General features: G+C 40.6%; 1 protein-coding gene across 1 annotated transcript in view; it reads left to right on the plus strand.

Annotated features, from left to right (window-relative positions):
- CREBRF (CREB3 regulatory factor) overlaps nucleotides 1-19,056 on the plus strand; it is a 61,170-nt gene that overhangs the window by 21,544 nt on the left and 20,570 nt on the right. The window contains exons 2-7 of the mRNA XM_010851298.1: nucleotides 1,643-1,837; nucleotides 3,945-4,070; nucleotides 5,512-6,598; nucleotides 13,222-13,416; nucleotides 15,368-15,557; nucleotides 16,981-17,054. Coding sequence (XP_010849600.1) covers nucleotides 1,829-1,837; nucleotides 3,945-4,070; nucleotides 5,512-6,598; nucleotides 13,222-13,416; nucleotides 15,368-15,557; nucleotides 16,981-17,054 — 1,681 coding nt within the window. The 5' untranslated portion in view covers nucleotides 1,643-1,828. The remainder of the gene's footprint in view (nucleotides 1-1,642; nucleotides 1,838-3,944; nucleotides 4,071-5,511; nucleotides 6,599-13,221; nucleotides 13,417-15,367; nucleotides 15,558-16,980; nucleotides 17,055-19,056) is intronic.

Consider the following 19,056-nt stretch of genomic DNA (forward strand, 5'->3'; position numbering starts at 1 on the left):
AGTGCCCTGGGAATGACAGCCAGCTAGAGAGAAGAGCCCAACAAAGATCTCGGAAATGCAGATGATAATTCAATTTAAGTACTAATCCAACTGAGTAGAATAGTTATCGAGTCCTTGTTGACTCTCACTTATTTGTTCAGCAAGAGGTCTCTGAAGTTGGTATTTACCACTGTAAAGCTCTAGGCCAGAGAATGTATTAACTACAGAGGGCAGCATAGCTTAAATTGGCACTCTGCTTCAATCTAAGAAATAACACTGCATCTAGACTGAAGAGAGTAAGGAATTCAGTTTAAAACAGAGGTTCTCACATTTTAGGGAGGAGCAGAATCATCCTGAGGGCTTGTTAAAACACTTTCCTGGGCTCTACTTGCACAGTTTCTGCCTTAGTGGATCTGGGCTAGAGCCCAAGAATTGCACTTCTAACAAATTTCCAGGTTGATATTGATGCTACTGGTTCTGGGGTCACACTTTGAGGACCACTTATCCAGAAAGAGATGATGAAGTAGGTATAGCTGTTTGTTTCTTGATTAAAGCCTTCACAGAGGAGTGAAGAGGGAACTAACCTGTCAGATTCTACCACATTCAAGACCCTTTGCCAGGTGATTTGAAGTCATTTAGTTTAACCCTTGAAACCACTCTGCAAAGTAGTACTTATTCCTGTTTCCCCTCTCAACATACACATATTCAAAACTTGAATAATTCTCACTTCAAGGACAGCTTTCACTTATAACTCAAAGAGTAATTTGCATATGCCTTTATGAATGTGATACGCGTGCTCTGTTATGCCCAACTCTGCGACCCCATGGACACAGCCCTCCAGGCTCCCCCATCCACGGGATTTTCCAGACAAGAATACTGGAGTGGTTGCAGTTTCCTACTCCAGGGGATCTTCCCCACCCAGGGATTGAACGTGTGTCTCCTGTGGCAGGCGGATTCTTTGCCACTGAGCCACGTGGGAAACCCTATTTAACGTAGAAGTGAAGTGAAGTGAAGTCGCTGTCGTGTCCGAGTCTTTGTGACTCCATGGACTGTAGCCCACCAGGCTCTTTGGTCCGTGGGATTTTCTAGGCATGAATACTGGAGTGGGTTGCCATTTCCTTCTCCAGGGGATCTTCCCGACCCAGGGATTGAACCCGGGTGTCCAGCATTGTAGGCAGACGCTTTACCATCTGAGCTACCAGGGAAGCCCATTTAATGTAAAGGATATGTTAAATTCTAAATTATGTATTCATTGTTCTAGTAGATTTATGAGGGATATAAAATGTAGATTCACTTAGTAGTATTGATTATACAGTAGATGGAATTGTTGATACATTGTTTTCTCATATAAAGCATAAAGTGAATGGGAGCTTTATTTTAACATTAAGTAAAATGCATTTTTAGATCACAGGAAAAATGGGCCTATGTTAATTTCGTTGATGTTTGTTTTTTCTTTTTTAACGGTGCCAATTGGTTATTGACCAATCCTGTTATAGAAACAAAGGGACAGATGTTGAATTTCAGTATAGTTGGTACTAAAAACAGCCACATTCTTAATATTAAAATCACAATGCTGGTAAGTGTTCTTTGTTAATGTCTTTTTTGAAAGGTCAACTTGTTTTTAGTGGCATTTTCAGTGAAGTTACTTTGTGTTGTTTGACAGATTCGCACAGAATTATTAAGAAAAAAAACAAGTGATCCAAGCAGTTGAATTGAAGGCATCCTGGAAAACCTGCTGTTTGTTGTGAAAATCATCTTTGGTCTTGAAATAAAAGTAAAGCTGGAAAGGAATCTACAAACAAGAACAAAGAGAAGTGTGGGCTCAGACTCTCAGGATCCGGGCTTGGAAATGCCTCAGGTAAACCACACAGGGCAGGGGCAGGGTTTTCTAGTCCTGCTGCGGCCAGGTCTGTAGGTTTTCCGGGTCTTAGTGCGACTCTGTGCTGTATGTAAAGACATTCTGCTGCTGCTCTCAGCTGGCTTTGAATAGATATCCTTCCTTTGCCACAGCTTTGAAATTCATTGAGCTTGACACATGGAGCAATGTGAACGAAAGATTGGTTAAAAGGTGACAGAAGTGCTGACTTTTATGGGGGCTAAACCAAATCCCTAGAAAATTAATCTGCCACAGAAAGCCCATTTCGTTCCCCTGTATCTTCTTTTTCCCATTGTTCCTCTCCCTTCATGCCCATCGGATTCAATTAGGAGGAAATGGTGAGGGACTGCAATGTCTCTTTCACACACACACACCCACCCACCCCTATATATATCTCCCAGATACACACACACACACACACACCTCCCACAAAACATATCTAAGAATGACTATTTATGCTATGGTAATTACTGGTTTGAGGCAATCACTGAAAGAATAAATGAACCCTCCTATTCCCTGCTCTGCATGTCCAAACGTCCTCCCTTCCCCCTCCAATGGTTAGCTCTTATCCTTTCCTGTTTTGTGCTAGTGAAAAACCTAGAAATAATGAGAGGCCAGGGACTATAAGGTAGCTTTATGTGGGGCCAGGCAGAACTGTGCCTTGAGCACAGGAAATCAACAACTTGCTGAGATGGTCCAGCAGGCAGTGAAGGAAGAAAGGGGTTTGTGGACCAGTGGCCTCTCTCCACCCCAACCACTAGAGCAAGTGGACTACAGATACCTGTTTCCAGTTCTTTCCCATTCACAGTTTCATTTGCTGTTTATTGAATACTTGAAGTTATGTCCATAAAACACTTTGAACTTGCAGCCTACAGGTTGCAGAAGATTAGGAACAAAAGAATGGGATGGGAAGTTGTTTAGTCACTAAGCTGTGTCTGACTGTTTGCGACGCCGTACATTGTAGCCCTCCAGGCTCCTCCATCCATGGGGTTTCTCAGGCAAGGATACTGGAGTGGGTTGCCATTTCCTTCTCCAGGGGATCTTAGCGACCCCGGGATCGAATCCACATCTCCTTCATTGGTAGGTGGATTCTTTACAACTGAGCCATCCATCCCTGGGATGGGACATACTCATAAAGAAAAACATGATGAAAAAGTGCATAAAAATGGGTCAGTCACTGTTAGGTAGAAAGTATATGTATATGAATAGAGAAATATAAGCAAGTAGACTATAATATAAATTTTTAAAGTTTTGACAGTAACTTGGAAAATAACAAAAAGGTAAAGAGGGAATTTTTATTCTTTCCCATCTTCTTTCTTTATCCAAGTTAGATTTCAAAGTGAGGAGTTTGACTTGTGTGGGCCACTTTTTAGGAGTGTTAGCCTGAACTTCACCCTGGAGTGTTTTGTATAGATACTGAAATGGGAAAGGGGGGACAAAGAAAAAAGAAGGAGCATTAACTCTGGGTGCCGAGTCTTTTTATTTTCTCCCTTTCTTATTTTGTCCTAGAAATTGTACCCTTCTTAGGGATCAAGATTAAGGCTACTAAGTTCATATTCCAGTTACTGGCCTCACTCAGCAGATTTTTTGATATTTGGCTCATCCTATCTCCATCACATTCCTGGAGGCATTTTTGGACTAGAGATGCCCAAATGGTCTTTCAGTTGTTTGGGGAAGTAAGATATTGAATTCATTGAGGAGTGTAGAGTGAGACTGTCTTGCTACCTCTGCTGACTCCAGGAAATGGCAGGGGATCCTCTACTTTGTGGAGTTAGAACAGCTGGTGTTGTTAGAGATGGGTTTGAAGACACGTTATATAGCTAATAAATAAAAGTACTCATTAGGGCACGATGTGCTGACTCCGGTGCCTAAATAAGCTTTAGTTTTTAGAAATTAGGTACTATTAACCATTGCCACTCTGTTCCTTTTCCCATGTTTAATGCATCTTAGTGTTGTTTTAATGTTAAGCGGAAAAAAAATACAAAATTGTTCTGAAAATAATTACTTGGTAGGTATGGTGGTGGGTCTTGTATGTAATTGGCCTTGAAGCAGTCATTAACTTTGCAAAATTAAAATCACTCTGTTGTAGCCTAGTGTAAGCGGAATGGATCCGCCTTTTGGGGATGCCTTTCGAAGCCACACCTTTTCAGAACAGACTCTGATGAGCACAGATCTCTTAGCAAACAGTTCAGATCCAGATTTCATGTATGAACTGGTAAGTAACATTTTCTTGGATTCTGCTTTAATCAATTTGGGGTAAAGGTATAGTTTTTTAATTTATAAAGGCCTTTTTAAGCCTTCTTTATAAAAAAGAATGTGATTAGGCCAAACTTAATGCATATTAGTATCAGTCATAGTATTTTGGCAGGATGTATGAAGCCATTGAAAATAGTAGGAGGAAAGATCTAAACATCCTTAGATCTAGTTTTTGACAATGAGGATGAGAAGGCATCTTTTAGCCCAACAGTTAAAAGACTTTTCAGCTAGGATATTTAGGAATGATAACATTGAGCAAGGCATGTACTACAGAGAATGTGAGGCAAAAATAGCAATTCCAAGCAATATCTGAATATACTTATCATTTATTCTTGAGGTAAATAGACACTTAAGAATAATTTAAATTACATGCAATTTAAGCAGCATAGGTATATGAAAACTGGAAAGCTGACACAAGTCTGTTAATTTACTAAAAAATTATCGAGTTGTACACTTTGTAGAGGTGAATTTTGTTGTATGTAAACTCTACTTCAGTAAAACTGGTAAAACACACAAAGACACATATGCAAGCAAAAGGAAAAACAAAACAAAGCAAACAGACCAATGGAAAAATTGATACAGAACAAAAACAGACTGGAAAACAGAAAATTTCCTCATTTTCTTACTGAGCCTCCACCCACCAAACCTTCTCCCTAAAGGTAATTAAGACCAACAGAGTTTTTCTATGCATGTAAAATTAATAATAAATTAATATATGAATATTTTAAATTGTATGACATATTAATACAGTATTCTGTAGCTTAACTCCTAACATAACATGGTAAGTGGCCTTTCATCTTAATACATTAGAGCTTACATGTATTCTTGTTAATGGCTGCATAGTCATACTGACATTTTAAAAATTATATCTCTACTCATGAGAAGTACAGTACTAATGAGAGAAGTATTTTATTCCCCAAGCCCAAGAGTTGGTACAGGTTCTTTCCAAAGATTTCATCTTTCTGTGGCTGAGTTTCAGCTCTCTGTGGATTGCTCTTCACTCTGTGTATAAGTTCTGACTTAGGAGGACAGATTCTTCTATGATGAAGGAAAGGCCTTTATTATTTGCTTTATAAATGAAGCTTGTTTCTAAGAAGATCTCCAAATCCTTTCTGAGTTAAAGATCAGGAAATGTAAACTTTTTCAGGAAGAGTGTTTATAGTGAAGTTCAAGAGCCCTTGACCATGCCTAAGTTTCTCAGGGGACATAGTTTCCCTCTTTTTTTTTTCCTTGCCCAAGGAAATGATACTATATGGAATGGTAGAGTGACATGTAAGTAGTCTTTATCTTAAAACAGACCAAAGGTTGAGTACTGTTTACCTGATACATGAAAGTGAGGATATAGGTTATTAATGTTTTCCTTGAATATGGTATGTAATTTTTTTTTTAACCTTTCTCAGGATAGAGAGATGAACTACCAACAGAATCCTAGAGACAACTTCCTTTCTTTGGAGGACTGCAAAGACATTGAAAATCTGGAGTCTTTCACAGATGTCCTAGATAATGAGGGTACTTTAACCTCAAACTGGGAACAGTGGGATACATACTGTGAAGACTTAACGAAGTACACCAAACTAACCAGCTGTGACATCTGGGGAACAAAAGAAGTGGATTACTTGGGTCTTGATGACTTTTCCAGCCCTTACCAAGATGAAGAGGTCATAAGTAAAACTCCAACTCTGGCCCAGCTCAATAGCGAGGACTCACAGTCTGTTTCTGATTCCCTTTATTACCCTGACTCACTTTTCAGTGTCAAACAAAATCCCTTGGCCTCTTCATTCCCTGGTAAAAAGATCACAAGCAGAGCAGCTGCCCCTGTGTGTTCTTCTAAGACTCTTCAAGCTGAGGTCCCTTTGTCAGACTGTGTCCAAAAAGCAAGTAAACCCACTTCAAGCACACAAATCATGGTGAAGACCAACATGTATCATAATGAGAAAGTGAACTTTCATGTTGAATGTAAAGACTATGTGAAAAAGGCAAAGGTAAAGATCAACCCAGTGCAGCAGAGCCGGCCTCTCTTGAGCCAGGTTCATGCAGATGCAGCAAAGGAAAACACCTGCTACTGTGGTGCAGTAGCCAAGAGACCAGAGAAAAAAGGGACGGAGCCTCTGCAGGGTCATGCCACTCCAGCTTTGCCTTTTAAAGAAACCCAGGAACTATTACTCAGTCCCCTGCCTCAGGAGGGGCCTGGGTCAGTTGCAGCAGGAGAGAGTAGCAGCCTTTCTGCCAGCACATCGGTCTCAGATTCATCCCAGAAAAAAGAAGAGCACAATTATTCCCTTTTTGTCTCTGACAACTTGGGTGAACAGCCAACCAAATGCAGTCCTGAAGAGGATGAGGAGGATGAGGAGGATGTTGATGACGAGGACCACGATGAAGGATTTGGCAGCGAGCACGAACTTTCTGAAAACGAGGAAGAGGAAGAAGAGGAAGAGGATTATGAAGATGACAAGGATGATGACATTAGTGACACTTTCTCTGAACCAGGTATTACATTATTTGGAGGCTTACCAAACTGTTTCCTACTCTCTTGAAATAGTTTTGCTGTGGACTTTCTTTGTCTGAGTTTGGAGATTAAATGACTTAGTATCTTGGCTTGGATATATACTTGTTCTTATCTATTTAAACAGTTTTAAAATAATCATTCTTGCTCATGTGTGGTTCATATGCTGGTTCCTTGAGGGCTGCTTCTTAATTTATCTTATGTTAAGTGACCTGATTTGTCACTCTTTTAGCAGCTGTGCCAAGATGCCAAACTTGATTGGTTTAAAAATATTCCTATTTCTGCCTTTGTCCCTCTGTTAGACTTAAGGTAAGTTTGGAATCCCAAGAATAGTGAATCAAGTGATGATGGTTTGTATTACTCATGCCTAATAACCAACGAAGCCTGTTTAATGAATAATGTAAAAGACAGCTTTTTCTTTGTGTCTGCTGCATCTTTCATTTGCACAGTATTTTTCCATTGAAGAAAAATACATGCTTTAATTTAATGAGCATGAAGGAGTCTCTGCTCTGTTTATATACAGCACATTATAAATAAAAGGGAAAAAGAAAATGAAATCTGTGGGGAACTGGTTCACTTCAGCATGTACATGGCTGGGCTCTTGTCACGGTTGGCTCATGCAGTTTTTATTTATGAAAATGGTATTTCCAAGTGGCATAGAGTTAAAAATTCACAAAGAGGTGAAGATCTTCACATTTAAATGAAAGTTATTCTTCAAAAATAATGTTAATACTATAACTTCTACATAAAAGACCAAGTTATTAAAAACTTCATGAATTGTCAAAGAGAACCCTTTTGTTGTTGGAATTTGGGGCAATATAAACATTGATATTTAATCTCCAGAAAGGTTTTTGAGCCATAGCAGGTGCAGCAGTAGCTGTATTGTGGCCAGTGAAGCGTATTATTGCTGAGAGACTTTCGTCTTAGTGAACTTTTTCTGTTGCATAAATGCTTAGATTTATGCATTTGATACAACTAAATTGTTTGACTTGGGTGGAGTTTCAAGTAAGGAAAAGGTACTTTGCTGTGGAGGAACAGGGTTTATGCATTTTCTTTGGTTTACTTTAGTACTCAGTATAGTCTCGATAGAACCAGTTGTCATTTCTACTTAGCAAGAAAACTTTTCTCTCAGCCAGTTAATGAATCTGCTTTGAGGTGTTTGAAGGAGAGTTGTCTTTGCAGTTAGTGGTAGTTACGTAGCTCCCTCCCATGGGGAGACCAGAGTGCTGTTGGTGGTCCTTACAGCCTGACAGGTCAGCCCTACTGTTCTGAATCCCGTATTTAGAATTAGGGTAGAAGGGAGGGGAAGGATCAAGACAAGGAGTAATAACTAGGAAATGGAAAGTGTAGAGAAGAAAAATTTCTTTACCAGTTGACACTAAAAGGAGTATGTAAATATTCCTTTTAAATATTCCTGAGGGCGTAAATTCTGCCATCACCAGTCAAGGCGGGCAAGGACTATACTGTTTATTCTGCTTCTGGTTTTAGGTTTGCTTTGCTTTGACGGTTTTTTTTTTGGAGGAGATCTTAGTTCCCTGACCAGGGATGGAACCTGGGCCCTTGACATTGAGAGCGTGGAGTCCTAACCACCGGACCACTAGGGAATTCCCACTTTTCTTTGACTTTTAACTGCAGTTTAAGTTCATCCTTGATCTTTTGACTTGGTTTCACCTGGATAAATGTGTTGAGAGATGAGTAGGCCTATGAAGAGAAACCACTTCATAACTTGACTCGCATTTCCGTTTTCTCTGTCTTTTGACTCTCGTAGGGAAGGGCAAGCCTTGTTACAGCTGGTGCTTTTCTGTCCTGCCACATTCTCTTGCCCTGTCCTGGTAGGAGAACCCTGATTCTTGAGTTTGTTGGTGTTAAGCAGCCAACACCGCTTTAAAACAGAGATGCATTAGCTGGCACTTGGCAAGGTGAAGCCTTCCTCTTGGTGCTGTTTAACAATGCTAAATGTTTGGATGGCATTTAATTCACTCACTTCCAGTTGACTTGAAGTAAAACCTCTTTGGTTAGGATTACTTGGACGCGTCTCACAAATGTCAACAAATGAAATGCTTTAACCTCAAATCAATGATATTTTGTGGTATTTTGGGGATTTATTCACATTTGCTAATGAAAATTTCCCTTCTTGGAAAAAAGAGCTAAACAGGCTACTTTAAGAATACAAATGTGAATTGGTGAGAGGCAAGAAGAAATTCTTTGAAGCAGAAAAGTGGGATGGTTATAGTTTCTTGAGAGTGCTAGTTTTAGAGTGGGTTGATTGGTTTAATTTGCAGCAGACAGTGTACAAAGGCCCTTTTGTGATGACTAGCTCCCTTGATGCTGTTTCTTGGCAGTTGGCTACAACAGTGCCTGAGTCTACAAAGCCCCAGGAAAGGTGTAAAATGGAGTTTCAGTCCCTGCTCTGGACTTGCTCCCAAGTTTTAATAGAGCCTGTTCTGAGGACAGGCAACAACTGTTTGGGGTCATGGAATTACATGGTTGTAAGACTAAGATTTAGGTCCCCAGAATGAGAGTTTAGTTTGTAATTCCTACTAAACATTTTCATGATAGGCTTTACCAGCTTAATGGCAGTAACCTGCACTAATCAAAGGTGTGTGATCAGACTTTTAGGCGTCTGTGTCACCTTTTTGACTACCTTTTGGTAATTGTGTCAGGAAGGAATGAATTAGATCAATATGGTGATCCATCAAATGAAAAGAAAACAGAAAAGTCTCCATGGGAAATGTACATTTGTACATTAAACAAATCACTGATTTGTTTAAAAAAACAGTGGGGGGTGTATCTGTCTTGTGTTGGAGGCTATGTGTACTAATTGTTGGCTGTGCAGAGGTCAGCAGAATTGGCACTACTCTTGTCTTCATGTAGCTTGAGGTTTAGTGGGCCTGTGTGCAGCTGGGGTCTCTTGGTCTGCTGCTCTTCTGTGCGCTGTGACTTGCGAGAGAGGCGAGATGAGCGCTTCTTAAAATTTCTTTGACCACAGAGCTCACTTGGGATTGAGGGCATAGTTTACAGCAATAGTGTTCCTATGAACACACTTGGAGAAATATTTAATCATCTTAAATGCAAGACCAGTGATCTTGGAATATATTGAATAACTTTTCTGCATGCTACTTGATCACAGTAGTCTTTTAATTGAAAGACTTTAACAAATCCTTTGTGTGTGTATTTATGTGTGCACACATGTTATTGTGAATTTATGGTATATACTTTAGAAAATATTAGGTTAAAGAAAATGGATACCCTTAAACACTGTTTTGGAAAAAGGCTGGACATATGAATTAAGCAAAACTGATAACTAATTTGGATAGGAGAGGAGAAGTCCAAATCCTAATGACGGTTTGGATTTAACATGGAATATATACGGGAAAAAAATTCTATTCAGACCACTCAACTGGATAGATACAGGAAAAGTAGGAAGCCAAATTGGAGCTGGAGTCGTGGGGCCTGAGCCAGTCCCAGCTTTGCCAAATCACTTAAACCTCCTTGAGCATGTTTGTGTAAATAGGGTTAATAACCTCTTCCTACCAGGTTCTTAGAAGCCTCAGATGAAATACCTGTGAGTACTCACAAAATATGTGAGTACATTCCTTAAATGAGAGAGACAGTGTTTTCCCAGAAATCTAGGCCACCTGAGGAACATATCAAATAAAGTGTCGGGGGGATGGGTTGCCTGAGAAAGTTACATGTGAAAGTGTTTCCTTTATACTTTGGGCTGCTGCTACTGCTAAGTCACTTCAGTCATGTCCGACTCTGTGCGACCCCATAGACGACAGCCCACCAGGCTTCCCCGTCCCTGGGATTCTCCGGGCAAGAACACTTAAATGTGGGACGCCAGTTCTTGACACTGATGGGAGTGTTTCAGTTGGTGCACCTGTCTGTGTTGAGGTATAGTCAAAGCACACTTAAATGTGGGACGCCAGTTCTTGACACTGATGGGAGTGTTTCAGTTGGTGCACCTGTCTGTGTTGAGGTATAGTCAAAGCACACTTAAATGTGGGACGCCAGTTCTTGACACTGATGGGAGTGTTTCAGTTGGTGCACCTGTCTGTGTTGAGGTATAGTCAAAGCACACTTAAATGTGGGACGCCAGTTCTTGACACTGATGGGAGTGTTTCAGTTGGTGCACCTGTCTGTGTTGAGGTATAGTCAAAGCACACTTAAATGTGGGACGCCAGTTCTTGACACTGATGGGAGTGTTTCAGTTGGTGCACCTGTCTGTGTTGAGGTATAGTCAAAGCTATGGTTTTTCCAGTAGTCATGTATGGATGTGAGAGCTGTACCAGAAAGAAGGCTGAGTGCCAAAGAATTGATGTTTTCAAATTGTGGTGCTACAGAAGACTTGAGAGTCCCTTGAACTGCAAGGAGATCAAACCAGTCAATCCCAGAGGGAACTAACCCTGAATATTCATTGGAAGGACTGTTGCTGCAGCTCTAATACTTTGGCCACCTGATGGTGAAGAGTGAGTCGACTTGTTGAAAAAGACCCTGATGCTGAGAAAGATTGGAGACAAAAGGAGAAGAGGGTAGCAGAGGATGAGATGGTTAGATAGCATCACCGACTCAGTGGACATGGATTTGAACTAACTCCGGGAGATAGTGGAGGACAGAGGAGCGTGGTGTGCTACATACAGTCCATGAGGTCACAGAGTCAGATGTGACTTAGCAAACAACAACATATTCTGTGCACAGCCCATTTGTACTTTTAAGATGGATGTGCTCTGAGGGTATTTTAGTTTTACAGATCATCCTGTATTGGGTCAAACCAGTAGTTCCAGTGGCCCAGAATTTTTTTTGAAACTTCCTTTTAGTAGGGAAGATAGGTTCTTAAAAAGTGAAGTAAATTCAAATCGCTTCTGATAAAATATTAGTTAGAATAGGCATATGTTTTTATTTGAATAGCCTGTGTGAGAACTGTCATTCTTGTACTTTTACAAAAAGGATAGGGTGGGAAGTAGGAAGAAAACCACTGCACTGCTGCCTGACAGAATTCTGCCTGGTAGGTTACCATCCGAGAAATGCAACAGCTTTCTGTCTGGAAATGTTTCAAATACATAAAGACATCAAAGAAATTGTATAGTCTCTAAGTACCATCATTAACTAATGGTAGAGACTGCATTTCCTTTTCTAAAAGTTGAAACATAGTTGATTCATGCAGTGTTGCGTTAGTCTCTAGTATGCAGCTAAGTGCCTGAGTTATGTACACATAAAATCTTTTTCATATTCTTTTCTCTATAGGCTATTATAGGATATTGTAGATAGTCCCCTACTATGCAGTAGTATCTTTTGTTTATATATAGTAGTTTCTGTCCACAGATCCCAAACTCTTAATTTATTCCTCCCCCCACTTTCCTCTTTGGTAATCAGGTTTATTTTCTATGTCCATGAGTCTGTTTTAAGCTGAAACTCCAGTACTTTGGCCACCTCATGTGAAGAGTTGACTCATTGGAAAAGACTCTGATGCTGGGAGGGATTGGGGGCAGGAGGAGAAGGGGATGACAGAGGATGAGATGGCTGGATGGCATCACTGACTCAATGGATGCGAGTCTCAGTGAACTCCGGGAGTTGGTGATGGACAGGGAGGCCTGGTGTGCTGCGATTCATGGGGTCGCAAAGAGTCGGACACAACTGAGCGACTGAACTGCACTGAACTGAACTGAGTCTCTTTTGTAAAATAAGTTCATTTGTATCATATTTTAGATTCTACATATAAGTGATATCATATGATATTTATTTTTCTTTGTATGACTTCACTTAATATGATAATCTGTACTTCTGTCCATGTTGTTGCAAATGGCATGGTTTTGTTCTTTTTTATGGCTGAGTAGTATTCTATCTTCTTTACCCATTCAACGGTCGATGGGCATTTAGGTTGCTTCCAAGTCTTGGCTATTATAAATAGTGCTGCTGTGAACATTGTGGTGCGTGTATCTTTTTGAACTAGAGTTTTCTTTGGATATATGCCCGGGAGTGGAATTGCTGAATCCTGTGGCAACTCTCTTTTTAGTTTTTGAAGGATCCTTCATACTGTTTTCCATAGTGCCTCTACCAACTTACATTTCCGTCAACATGCACATCCTCTCCAGCATTTATTGCTTGTGGACTTTTTAATGACGGCCATTCTGACTGGTGAGAGGTGTTACCCATTGTGGTTTTGATCTGTGTTTCTTTGACAAGTAGCGACATTGAGCATCTTTTTCGTGTGCCTATTGGCTATCTGTATGTCTTCTTTGGGGAAATGTACACTTAGGTCTCTGCCCATTTTTAGATTGGATTGTCTTCCTGTAGCTGGATTTCATTATTCTCTCAATCTTATGTGATGATACAAAAAAAGTGTTGTGTACTAACCAAAGAGAAACCTAAGGAAGATACACAGTGTAGTTATTTCTGTTTATTAATCTCTGAATATTTTATGAGTTAGAAATATCTATATTAAATGTCATTTTTACAGATTTTGTTTATTCTCTGACATGCTAATGATGTTTTCAGGTGAAATGTGTCAAGTAGTAAATAGAAGGAATCTTTTTGTTTTTCTTGCTTAGTTTATTAAAATTTGTGAAACTTAAGAAGTATTGGGGGGTGGGCATTTTCTTTTTTTAAGGCTATGAAAATGATTCTGTGGAAGACTTGAAGGAGATGACTTCAGTTACCTCTCGGAAGAGAGGTAAAAGAAGGTACTTCTGGGAGTACAGTGAGCAACTCACACCATCACAGCAAGAGAGGATGCTGAGGCCATCTGAATGGAACCGAGAGACCTTGCCAAGTAACATGTATCAGAAAAACGGCTTACACCATGGTGAGAGGGGATTTTGATCATACGTGTTGTGTGTGTCCCTCCCTTCCTTCCTTCCTTTCCTTCTTTTTTCTTTCTTTATTTCTTCTTCTTATTTTTAAAATATAGTGGACATTCAATATTACGTTATCGTAGTTTCAGGTATATTACGTAGTGACGTTTGCGTGCACCATGCACACCGCAAGGGGTCCCCTTGTGTCTCAGCTGGTGGAGAATCTGCCTGTGATGTGGGAGATCAGGGTTAGGTCCTTGGGTTGGGAAGATCCCCTGGAGAACAGAAAGGCTACCCACTCCAGTATTCTGGCCTGGAGAATTCCATGGATTGTATAGTCCATGGGGTTGCAGAGAGTCAGACACGACTGAGTCGCTTTCAGTTCATTTCATGATCACCATGGTAAGTCTTAGTAACCATCTGTCCCTAATATTTTAAGTCACTTTCAAATAGAGATAGTAAATCACAATACTTAATCATTAAACATTATATATAGGTTCAACCCCTCCTAACAAATGGGAGAGTAGAGCAATAGAGCTTCTGTATTTGCTGTGATTGCTCTTCATTAGTGAATAGCTTTTTTCAGTTTTAACAGCCATCACCTAAACAAGGAGGAAAGCTTGCGTAAAAATGATTTCTAGTCACTTCTTAGTCTACCTGTCCTACCCAGGAAATGACCAGGAGCCTGCTGATTGCTGACCTGTTGCAGCTGCTGTTAGCAAGAAAGAAGGATTGAGGAGGAAGAGAATGGGCTCCGGCACCTCTGTCTTTCATTCTTATCCAGTCTCCAGGCCTAAATGTAAACAGGGAGATAGGAATCAAAATTGTGGTGGGAGAAGAGAGAATGGAAAGGAAAAGAAAGAATAATTGTGGAGAGAAGGAATGGAGTAGGAAAAACTAAACAGTAGGAATCAGGAGAAGCTTATAGTCTTAGGCCAGATTTCGACTATGAACCCAAGAGGATGTAATTGAGTAGAATTTCTTCTGCACAAATTTTATTTTTACCTTAATCCAAAGTCTGTACTGAGAAGGTAGAGGGCACTAGTAGGTCTGAAGCTCAATAAACAGTTTATTAGTTGCTCCTGCTACAGATTTAAGTTGCTAAGCGTTTGTGACACAGATGGTGTATCAGAAGTATATTTGTACCTCATTTTCCCTTTCCATAGCACTCAGGTCTGTATTCTACTACCTTTCAGTGAATGGAAGACCTGGTTTTTGACTTGGGATCAGTTTTCTGCCAGAAATGAAAAGACAGGTCCAATAAACAGGTCCAGGTAGCATGTAATGAGTTCTAGGAAAGTTGTTCAGGGTATTGCCGTCAGAGGACAGAGCCATCCCTCTTGCCTGCAGTGGTAGGGAAGGTCTTTCTGAGTCTTGGGTACTGTTGTGTATCAAACTGACTGAAGACAGAGTTTCTGAAAAGGCAATCCTTATTTGCTGGACTTTTGAGTTCAACACAGGAATATATAGGTCTGACATATTTTCAGTCATAGCAGTATAAGCATCTTGGTTTGGGTAAAATTTCCAAATTTGTTCCTGACCATATACTATATCCGACCCCTGATTTTTATGTGCAGATGAGCTTGCACTATAGTCCTGAGATTTGATTATTACTTCCATGCAGGGACGGGAAGCCTGGTGGGCTGCCGTCTATGGGGTCGCACAGAGTCGGACACGACTGAAGAGATGCAGCAGGAGCAGCAGATAATTAAGAATCTGTCATAGTGGGGCTGCAAACCTTAAGATGGAGAAGGGCTGGGAAAAGGATAGAGTTGTGCCATATTACCTCCATTTCTTGCTGTCACAAGGTGGGAAGAAGAGGAGTCCAGCCCTCCTTCCGTAGATTGTTCATATGCTGAAAAAGAAAAGGGAAGAGAGAGATGGATTTTTAAATGTCTATAGAAAATGTATCTCTTGTTAAATAAAATGATCTCACTTAAACTTCCTTTAAATCATCTGTAGGAAAATATGCAGTCAAGAAGTCTCGGAGAACAGATGTGGAAGACCTGACTCCAAACCCTAAAAAACTGCTCCAGATAGGCAACGAACTGCGGAAGCTGAATAAAGTGATTAGTGATCTGACTCCAGTCAGTGAGCTTCCCCTAACAGCCCGGCCAAGGTCAAGGAAGGAGAAAAATAAGCTGGCTTCCAGGTAAATGGTAGTCATGTTCACTCATGTAGTTGAAGGGAGGTGAGGTTAGACTTCAGTGAGCTTTCATAGAGGAGATGGCCTTCAGCCATTTTTTTCAGAAATATCCTTTTATAAATAGAACAATGAGAGTATTATAATTTTTCCTTTGAAAATAAATGATGGTACTTATGCTTCATGGAATAAGTTTTTAAGGGGGAGAAGTGAATGAACTCAAGGGCCTTATATTGTAGTATAAAAATGAAAAATTTTATCATAGCTTTATTTTTTGTTTGTTTTGCAACAAGTCAGGGTTTTTTTTAATTGAGTATAATTTACTTGTCTTCCCTTATAGTGTATTCTTCTGTGAGTTTTGTGGTTACAATTATGTAACCACAACCATAATCAAGATACTGAATGTTGTTATCACCTTAAAAATTTCCCTTTGCCTCTTTGTAAAAGTGAACTCCTTCTCTCACCCTGACTCCTCCCAACCACCGATCTGTTTTCTGTTCCTACAGTTGTGCCTTTTCTAGAATACAGATGAAATCATTCTGTGCATCCTTTGAGTCTGGCTTTGATTTCACACAGGATGAATTTGAGATTCATCCATGTTGTGTGGACTAACAGTTTGATACTCTTTATTGATGGTACTAGTCCTTTGAAGTGATATATTAATACTTCAGTGTATCTGTTCACCAGGTGAAGGATAGTTGAGTAGTTTCTAATTATTGGCGGTTACAAATAAAGTCACCATAAACGTTTCCTTGAGTTTCTCAGGGGGCTTAGTGGTGAAGAATCTGTCTGCTAGTGTGGGAGATGCGGGTTCATTCCCTAGGTTGGCAAGATCCCCAGGAGGAGGAAATGACAACCTACTCTGGTATTCTTGCCTGAAAAATCCCGTGGACAGAGGAGCCTGGCAGGCTGCAGTCCATGGGGTCTCAAAGAGTTGGACACAACAGAGCAGCTGAGCACACACACACACACACACTTACAGGTGTTTATGTGAACATAAGTTTTCATTTCTCTTGGGTAAATACCTAGTGTGTTTAACTTTATAAGAAAATGCCAAAGTAGCTGTTTCCAAAGTAATGAAGTAAATTAAAAAAATATTTACTATTTTCCAAAGTAGCTGTATGTACTGTTCTACATTCCCTCAAGCAACATATGAGGGTTCACTTACTTCACATTTTTTACAACACTTGATTGTCACTTTCTGTTTATTTTGGTATATTAGCCATAGCTTTATTTTTTGAATGGTGAAATTTTAAGAAATAAGTTTAGATAAACGATTATATTGTATGTTTTGGGTAATTGAGGCCCTCGATGTAAACATCAGTAGACAGTGATTTTTTTGGTTGCTATTAGAAAATGACAGTAGCAAAAAGCATATTCTGAATGTTCACTTTAAAAAAACAAATGAAGTAATTGCTCCTTCCTTTCCCAGGGCTTGTCGGTTAAAGAAAAAAGCGCAGTATGAAGCTAATAAAGTGAAATTATGGGGCCTCAACACAGAATATGGTAAGCCTACACTTACACGAATTTGATTAATTTCCATCTACCTTGCTGACTGCTCTCTTTTTATTATTTTTGGTTTTGTTTCTTGCTTTCCCTGTATTCTGCCCAGCTTTCTGCCAGCCGCTTTGATTTAAGCTTTGTCTTTGGTAGCACTGGGTGTTGGTCGCCGCCTCGGGCTTTCTTTTGTTACGGAGCTCAGGCTCTAGGTGCACGGGCTTCTGTTCTTGCAGCCTGTGGGCTCCGTAGTTGAGACTCGGAGCCTCCAGATCTTGGGCTCAGTACTTTTGCACGGCCTTTAGTTGCCCTGTGGCATATGGAATCTCCCTGGACCAGAGATCAAACCTGTACTGCCCGTACTAGCAGATAGATTCTTGTCTACTGTACTTCCAGGGAAGTCCAGGCCAGCCTCTGTTTTTTGTTCATCCATTCAGTAAGCTATACTCTTATTTATTCATGTTCTTCTCTTAGTGTCTATCTGTGGCTCCCCAAGCCATATCTCCTCTTGTGACCATGGTAAACTCTGACTTCAATTTTACAGTTATGTGTGAAGTTAGCCAGTTTTATTGACTAATGTATATTTTAACCTTTGAATGGATAGTTTGGAAATGTGTTTTACAAATGTGATTGCTCATTAGAATCATCTGTGTGTACATATTAAACTACAGATTTCTAGACTTCTCCCCAGGTTCTCTGAACTATAATCTATGCAAGTAGAACCCCCAAATCCATATTTTTAATGTTACCCCAGATTACTCTTACACAGCCATTCTAGTACTTACTTGGGATCCGTTGGTTTAGATCAGTGCTTCCTGATACTGCACATCCTGGCACATGCAGAAAGGTGTCATCTCTAAGGTATCCTGGAGTATAACGGAGTAGGCTGCTCATGGGAGGAGGTCCCTGTGGGTTGAAAATGAAAGTGAAAATCGTTCAGTTGTGTCCAACTCTTTGCAACCCCATGGACTATATAGTCCATGGAATTCTCCAGGCCAGAATACTGGAGTGGGTAGCTGTTCCTTTCTCCAGGGGATCTTCCTGACCCAGGGATCGAACCCAGGTCTCCTGCATTGCAGGCGGATTGTTTACCAGCTGAGCCACCAGGGAAAGCAAATCATTATCTCACACACTTGGAACCCTTTTATAGTGAACTAGAGGGTGGGGAAGCTCTGCTTTTGATCTTCCATAATAAGGACCGCCCCTCCCTCCCCCTTTCCTGGTTACTCTTCCTTATGCCTCGTGTCATAAGAGCTCATATGTTCCTTTGCCTCTAAAATTGTCCTCTTCACTGTCAGTCAGCTGTTGGGCTAAGCTGTATCTGAAAGTGGAACAATGGCTAAATGATTGATTATTATTTGTTTCCAGAGATTTTCTTAACTCCAGCATAATTTGATGTCTGGCACATAAGTGTTCAGTAAGTGTTGTGCATGCGTGTGTGTTCAGTCACTAAGTCGTGCCCAGCTCTTTGTGACCCCACAGACTGTAACCCCTCAGGCTCCTCTGTCCTTGGGATTCTCCAGGCAAGAATACTGGAGTGGGTTGCCATTTCCTTCTCTGGGAGACCTTCCTGACCGAGGGGTTGAACCTGAGTCTCCTGCCTTGGTGGAGAAGGCAGTGGCACCCCACTCTAGTACTCTTGCCTGGAAAATCCCATGGATGGAGGAGCCTGGAAGGCTGCAATCCATGGGGTCGCTGAGGGTTGGACACGACTGAGCGACTTCACTTTCATTTTTCACTTTCATGCATTGGAGAAGGAAATGTGCCGGGGTCCAGCCCCGGCTGATCCAGGCTATTCGAAGGAGAGACAGCATCGGCGACCTATTTATTTAAATATTCATCAAAGATATAAAGAGTAATAGAATGAGGATAGCTCAGTGAGGAAATTCAGTGGAGAAAAGAGGCTGAATAATTCAGCCAGAAGGTGAGAGAAAGAACTACATGGGGAGACCAAGTTTCGGTGAACAAGGCCTGCACTTTATTTTCCAAAGTAGTTTTTATACCTTAAGTC

This window comes from Bison bison, unplaced genomic scaffold (genome assembly GCF_000754665.1).
Source record: "Bison bison bison isolate TAMUID 2011002044 unplaced genomic scaffold, Bison_UMD1.0 scf7180017864301, whole genome shotgun sequence".
NCBI lineage: Eukaryota > Metazoa > Chordata > Mammalia > Artiodactyla > Bovidae > Bison > Bison bison.